Here is a 7,877-nt window from a genome sequence, read left to right as displayed (position 1 = left end):
CTAAGGAAGAACTTAAATGCATGGGAAGAGTGCCTTCCCCACGTGCAGTTTGCCTATAATAGGGCAACTCATACTGCAACAAAGCATTCACCATTTGAAATTGTTTATGGTTTTAACCCACTAACTCCCCTTGATTTATTACCTTTTCCAGGTACATCATTGTTGAAACATAAAGATGGTAAAGCCAAGGTCGAGTATGTGAAGAAGCTACATGAGAAGGTGAAGTAACAAATTGAGAAGAGAACCGAGAGTTATGCAAGATCAGCCAACAAGGGAAGAAAGGAAGTCATCTTTGAACCAGGAGATTGGGTTTGGATCCATATGAGAAAAGAAAGATTTCCATCTCAAAGGAAATCAAAGCTTCAACCTAGAGGGGACGGCCCTTTTCAAGTCTTGGAAAGGATAAACAACAATGCATACAAATTGGACTTGCCTAGTGAGTATGGAAATATTAGTGCTACTTTCAATGTGGCTGACTTAACTTTTTTTGATACAGGTGATGAAAATGCTTATTCGAGGTCGAATTCTTTCGAAGAAGGAGGGGATGATGTAAACCCATTGGGACATAACATCATTGAAGACCCTTTACATGGCTTAGGAGGACCTATGACTAGAGCTAAAACCAAAAAGGCCCAAGAAGCACTTCGGCAACTCATATTTTCTATCATGGAAACAAGTGCAAATGGGACCAAGCATGAAGAGAAGGCTTTAATTTGCATAAGTCTTAATGAAGAGCTTAAGGAAGGCCACGGCCTAAGGGAGGATCCACCTTGATCTCTTTAGTTCTTACATTAGTAATTAGGACCATAAATAAGTGGGAGTTGTCTTAAAACCCACACTAGTTTAGGACTTTTATTTATCATGTCTTTAATTTAGGTGTCATTTTATTACATTTAATTTTATGAAGGTTCATGTCTTGTAGGAAAGGAGGCACGGTCACACTTAGAGATAAAGCAAAGAGATAGAACATTTGGATGAAAGCTTGGAGGGAAAAGATGCACGCCCAAAAGCTTAGAGATAAAGCAAGGAGATAGAACATTTGGATGAAAGCTTGGAGGGAAAAGAGCACGTCCAAAAGCTAAGAGATAAAGCAAGGAGATAGAGCATGGATGAAAAGCTTGGAGGGAAAATCTAGAGCCAAAAGCCACACGGCTATAATCAAGGGAGATCTAATCTCCACAAGATAAGGATCTCCTAATCTAATTTCCCCAAGTCCACACGGCTATAATTAAGGGAGATCTAATCTCCACAAGATAAGGATCTCCTAATCTAATTTTCAAACAAGCAAATCAAAAGGAGGATCAAATTATATCATCAACATGAAGATAATGGAAGATATTATTTCAACCACTCATCAAGGCAATCTCAATTCAAATCCACCATCACCATTCGTCCAACACATGAAGATTAGATTGAGATTAGATAGGATTAGTTTATCTTTTCATGCCTTTTGATTTTGGCAATGTAAACCGAATTCCTTTCCCTATATATATGACCCATATGCACAAGGAATAAAGTAGATTGAATTTTATGTTAAATAAACCATTGTTAGTGAGTTTTCTCCTAGCTTCTTGGCTGAGTCAAGACCCCTTGTTCTTATCAAGAGTATCATTCTCTTGTGGCGAACTTCACAAGGCTTATCAAACATTCCATTGTTTGTGGCGCCATACCATTCCAATTCCCCTTCCATATTCCTAAACACTTACAAACACACCAACCTTCAATCCACCATCCAAACCGTGATCACCTTGCACTCCATCATCAACCAACAATCACCCATCAACCACTACAAACCGTGAGCATCAATTCCACCATCAACCCACAATCATCCACAACATACAACCCATCATCAACTACAAACCGTGAGCATCATTCCATTATCAATCATTCATAAAGCAATTCTTTAAAGTCCAAACCGAGGCAAATTCAAAGCAAATCAAGCAAATACAAGTACAATCAACACTAAAAAGGACTTTCACAAGAAACGATCCTACAACAAAGGCAATCCACAAAGAGGTTGTCATCAAGTGGTCATCAGAGCTCAGTTCTTGCCTGAAAGTCACAATTATAATATCTTTATCAAAATAAGACTAAGGCATTGAATTTGAGGCAGCACCACAAGTAAGTGCAATTTCAAATTCTTCTTTCTCAAAATTCCTCTACTTCTACCCAAATTTCTTTCCCTTGGCCGAACCAAAAGCCATACATACACACAAAACCATACCCTAAACACATTACCCTACAAAAATCAAATCCATCCACAAAATACCCTACAAAACCGAGACATCCCAAGCACAAATCATCCAAAATACAACCCAAAACACCAAATACCTACACAAACCGAATATAAACCCTAACCCTAACCCAAACACATCAAGCCAAACACAAAACCTTAAACCTAACCCAAAAACCTACCCAAACCGAGACCAAAACCTAACCCTAACCCACAAAACCTACACAAACACTACCCTACAACCTACACACAATCCAGCCGAGCCACAAACCAAATAAATTGGTAATCTTGTGAACTTGTCACACGTTTTTGATACTACAACTTGATCACTTGACTCACTCAAGAATCAAAGGAGAAAATTGAGAGAAAAGTGAGAGAGTGTAAACACTTGAGAGAAGAGTAAGGAGAGTGACATTATGGCTAGTCCAGAAGATAGTGGTTCTCCATTATCACCAAGGACAGCCGTGCTACATGCCATGATAAGCACCCAATTTCAGGCCCTACAACGGCAAATGGATGAAATGAGAATAGATGTTAGGAGGCTGGAGGGTGACTCTAGTAGTGAGATAGATCATAGGAGAAGGAGGAGGAGAGATAGAAGAGGTGGCCGTGAGGATGAGGGCCATGGTGAGAGGAGAAATAGGTATGAGGAGGAGGAGGGCCATGTTGAGAGGAGAAATAGGTATGAGGAGGAGGAGGGCCATGGTGAGAGGAGAGGTAGGCGAGAGGAGGATGAGTATGAGGGAGGATATGGGAGAGGAAGGTATGAGGAGGATGATTTTGAGGGTGGCCGTGAGGGAGGTGGTCGTGAGAGAGGAGGCCGTGGAGATAGGAGGAGGGAGGATAGGTTAGAGGGAGTAAAAATAAAAGTCCCTACATTCCTAGGACTTAATAACCCTGAGGCCTATCATGAGTGGGAGTTAAAGATGGAACAAGTGTTTGAATGCCAACACTATAGTGAGGAAAAGAAGGTAAAGGTTGCTGCCCTAGAATTTAAGGAATATGCTATGGTGTGGTGGGACCAGATCCAAAAGGAGAGGAGGAGGTATGGTGAGGAAGTAGTAAATACTTGGGGGGAGATGAAGAGGGTGATGAGGAGAAGGTTTGTTCCAAGTTCCTACCAAAGAGATGTGCATAACAAATTGCAAAGACTAACTCAAGGTAACAAATCGGTTGATGAATACTTCAAGGAGATGGAGCTGGCCTTACTTAGGTCCAACTTCCATGAGGACCGAGAAGCTACAATGGCTCGGTTCCTACATGGGTTGAACCCTGAAATTCAGGATATTGTGGAGCTTCAACCATATGTTGAGTTAGATGACCTTGTCCAAAAGGCCATCAAGGTAGAGCAACAAATCAAGAGGAGGAAGTCTAAGTACTCCTCTAATTCAACAACCAAGTATCCACCAAATACTTGGAAAGACAAAAGCAAGAAGGAGGGCAATGCAACAAAAGAAATTGTCCCTAGTTCTAAAGAAGCCGTGGGGACAACCAAGTCCCAAGGTAAGCAGCCCCTTGATCCAAATCAAAGGAGCCGTGATATAAAATGTTTTAAATGTTTGGGGCGTGGCCATATTGCGTCTCAATGCCCTACAAGAAGAACTATGATGGTTCTAAATGGGGACATTGAGTCCCAATCTGAGTCAGCTAGTGATGAAGAACATGACAATGAGGGTGATCTTAATATGCCCGATGGAGACCTACTCATGGTTAGGAGGCTCCTTGGGAGTCAAAACCGAAATCATGAGGAAAGTCAAAGAGAAAACATTTTTCATGCTCGCTGCCTTGTACAAGGTAACATATGTACCCTCATCATTGATGGAGGAAGTTGTGCTAACGTGGTTAGCACAAGAACGGTGTCTAAATTGAAGCTTATCACCAAGGCACACCCAACACCATATAGGCTGCAATGGCTTAATGATGTGGGGGAGATGGTCGTGAATAAGCAAGTTGAGGTCCCTTTTTCCATTGGAAAATATGAGGACATAGTCCTATGTGATGTGGTCAACATGGAGGCCAGCCATATGCTATTGGGAAGACCATGGCAATATGATAAAAATGCTACCCATGAAGGGCGTACTAACAAGTACACATTTATGCATAATAATCATAAAATGGTCTTATCACCCTTGTCCCCAAAACAAGTGAGTGATGATCAGCGTAGGCTGAAAGAAAAGATTGACCAAGAGAAAAAGGAGGTCACGGCTGAAACCATAGACTCTAGCCAAGTCAAGAAGAATGATCGAAAGGATCAAAAGAAAAGCTACTTTGTCACAAAAAGTGAAGTAAAGCATGCCCTAGTCACAAGGCAGCCCATGTACTTACTTTTGTGCCAAAGTTTTTGCTTAAATAGCACGGCTATTGATAAGGCTTCTATGCCTCAAAATTTGAAAGACTTCTTGAATGAGTTCAATGATGTATTCCCTGAAGAAGTCCCTAGTGGACTTCCACCTTTAAGGGGCATTGAACATCATATTGACTTGATTCCTGGTGCATCATTGCCCAATAGGCCTGCCTATAGGAGCAATCCTCAAGAGACTAATGAAATTCAAAAACAAGTCGAGGAATTTATGCACAAGGGTTGGGTTCAAGAAAGTCTAAGTCCTTGTGCAGTCCCAGTCATCCTAGTTCCAAAGAAAAATGGAGCCTGGAGGATGTGCACTGACTGTAGGGCCGTGAACAACATCACGGTCAAATATAGACATCCCATTCCTAGATTGGATGATCTCTTAGAGGAATTACATGGTGCCTGCATCTTCTCAAAAGTGGATTTGAAGAGTGGGTACCATCAAATTCGGATTAGAGAAGGGGATGAGTGGAAAACAGCCTTCAAAACAAAATATGGCTTGTACGAGTGGATGGTAATGCCTTTTGGCTTAACCAATGCGCCAAGCACATTTATGAGGCTGATGAACCACGTTCTAAGGGATTTCCTTGGAAAATTTGTTGTGGTGTACTTCGATGACATCCTAATATATAGCAAGAGTCTTGATGAACATTATGAACACCTAAAAAGTGTTTTGCTTATATTAAGGAAAGAGAAGCTATACGCCAACCTTGAGAAGTGCAGCTTCTGTGTTGATCACGTGATATTCCTTGGTTTCATAATCAGTTCTAATGGGGTACACGTAGATCCTGAAAAGATAAAGGCTATCCAAGAATGGCCCACTCCAAAAAGCACCACGGATGTGAGAAGTTTTCATGGCCTTGCAAGTTTTTATAGAAGGTTTGTCAAGGACTTTAGTACCTTGGCTGCACCTCTAAATGAAGTGGTCAAAAAGAATGTGGGGTTCCATTGGGGTGATAAGCAAGAAGAAGCCTTCAAAAGGCTTAAGGAGAAGCTCACACACGCTCCAATTTTGAGATTACCAAATTTTACAAAATCCTTTGAAATTGAGTGTGATGCTTCAAATGTTGGAATTGGGGCTGTGCTAATGCAAGATGGGCATCCTATTGCCTATTTTAGTGAGAAGTTAGGGGGGGCTGCCCTTAACTACTCTACATATGATAAAGAGCTATATGCCCTAGTGAGGGCCTTACAAACTTGGCAACATTATCTACTGCCCAAGGAATTTGTTATTCATAGTGATCATGAATCACTTAAATATTTAAAGGGGCAAGGCAAGCTAAACAAAAGACATGCCAAGTGGGTGGAATTTCTGGAGCAATTCCCTTATGTGGTTAAACACAAAAAGGGAAAAGCTAATGTGGTAGCTGATGCCTTATCAAGAAGGCATGCTTTGATTGCTACCTTAGAGACCAAGCTCTTAGGTCTCGAATGTGTGAAGGGCTTGTATGAACATGACCCTGATTTTGCTACACACTATGCCAAGTGCATGAATTCAGCCCATGAGGGTTATTATAGGCATGAAGGGTTTCTTTTTAAAGATAAAAGACTTTGTATCCCTAAGAGTTCTGTAAGGGATTTACTGTTGAGAGAAGCCCATGAAGGGGGGCTGATGGGTCATTTTGGTTCCCAAAAGACCCTTGATATATTGCATGATCACTTTTATTGGCCTCATATGAGGCGTGATGTTCAACTTTTATGTGAAAAATGCATTACTTGCAAACGGGCTAAGTCCAAGGCCATGCCTCATGGACTTTACACTCCATTGCCCGTCCCTGATTCACCATGGATAGACTTATCCATGGATTTCGTGGTTGCTTTACCACGAACTAAGAGTGGCAAAGATTCAATTTTTGTTGTAGTGGATAGATTTTCTAAAATGGCTCATTTTATACCTTGCAAAAAAATTGATGATGCTTGTCATATTGCAGGGTTATTCTTCAAAGAAGTGGTAAGGCTACATGGCTTACCAAGGAGCATAGTGAGTGATAGGGATGCCAAATTCCTAAGTCACTTTTGGAGAACCCTTTGGGGAAAGCTTGGCACAAAGCTTCTTTTCTCTACCACATGCCATCCTCAAACAGATGGGCAAACTGAAGTGGTCAATAGGACACTCTCTACCTTGTTGAGGGCTGTCCTAAGGAAGAACTTAAATGCATGGGAAGAGTGCCTTCCCCACGTGGAGTTTGCCTATAACAGGGCAACTCATAGTGCAACAAAGCATTCACCATTTGAAATTGTTTATGGTTTTAACCCACTAACTCCCCTTGATTTATTACCTTTTCCAGGTACATCATTGTTGAAACATAAAGATGGTAAAGCCAAGGCTGAGTATGTGAAGAAGCTACATGAGAAGGTGAAGGAACAAATTGAGAAGAGAACCGAGAGTTATGCAAGATCAGCCAACAAGGGAAGAAAGGAAGTCATCTTTGAACCAGGAGATTGGGTTTGGATCCATATGAGAAAAGAAAGATTTCCATCTCAAAGGAAATCAAAGCTTCAACCTAGAGGGGACGGCCCTTTTCAAGTCTTGGAAAGGATAAACAACAATGCATACAAATTGGACTTGCCTAGTGAGTATGGAAATATTAGTGCTACTTTCAATGTGGCTGACTTAACTTTTTTTGATACAGGTGATGAAAATGCTTATTCGAGGTCGAATTCTTTCGAAGAAGGAGGGGATGATGTAAACCCATTGGGACATAACATCATTGAAGACCCTTTACATGGCTTAGGAGGACCTATGACTAGAGCTAAAACCAAAAAGGCCCAAGAAGCACTTCGGCAACTCATATTTTCTATCATGGAAACAAGTGCAAATGGGACCAAGCATGAAGAGAAGGCTTTAATTTGCATAAGTCTTAATGAAGAGCTTAAGGAAGGCCACGGCCTAAGGGAGGATCCACCTTGATCTCTTTAGTTCTTACATTAGTAATTAGGACCATAAATAAGTGGGAGTTGTCTTAAAACCCACACTAGTTTAGGACTTTTATTTATCATGTCTTTAATTTAGGTGTCATTTTATTACATTTAATTTTATGAAGGTTCATGTCTTGTAGGAAAGGAGGCACGGTCACACTTAGAGATAAAGCAAAGAGATAGAACATTTGGATGAAAGCTTGGAGGGAAAAGATGCACGCCCAAAAGCTTAGAGATAAAGCAAGGAGATAGAACATTTGGATGAAAGCTTGGAGGGAAAAGAGCACGTCCAAAAGCTAAGAGATAAAGCAAGGAGATAGAGCATGGATGAAAAGCTTGGAGGGAAAATCTAGAGCCAAAAGCCACACGGCTATAATC

General features: G+C 41.0%; 1 protein-coding gene across 1 annotated transcript; it reads left to right on the top strand.

Annotated features, from left to right (window-relative positions):
* Nucleotides 1-2,649: 2,649 nt before the first annotated feature.
* Nucleotides 2,650-7,213, top strand: LOC109341845 (the record flags this gene model as incomplete). The annotated part of the gene is made up of 6 exons (XM_019579816.1): nucleotides 2,650-2,876; nucleotides 3,192-4,293; nucleotides 4,642-4,887; nucleotides 5,335-5,966; nucleotides 6,099-6,868; nucleotides 7,022-7,213. Coding segments are annotated over exons 1-6 (3,169 nt in total), but the record flags the coding sequence as incomplete, so codon positions are not given.
* Between the last annotated feature and the right edge of the window lie 664 nt (nucleotides 7,214-7,877).

This window comes from Lupinus angustifolius, unplaced genomic scaffold (genome assembly GCF_001865875.1).
Source record: "Lupinus angustifolius cultivar Tanjil unplaced genomic scaffold, LupAngTanjil_v1.0 Scaffold_722, whole genome shotgun sequence".
In the NCBI taxonomy this organism is placed as follows: domain Eukaryota; kingdom Viridiplantae; phylum Streptophyta; class Magnoliopsida; order Fabales; family Fabaceae; genus Lupinus; species Lupinus angustifolius.
The sequence above is the reverse complement of the archived record's forward strand: the minus strand, read 5'-3'. Positions and strand labels throughout refer to the sequence as shown.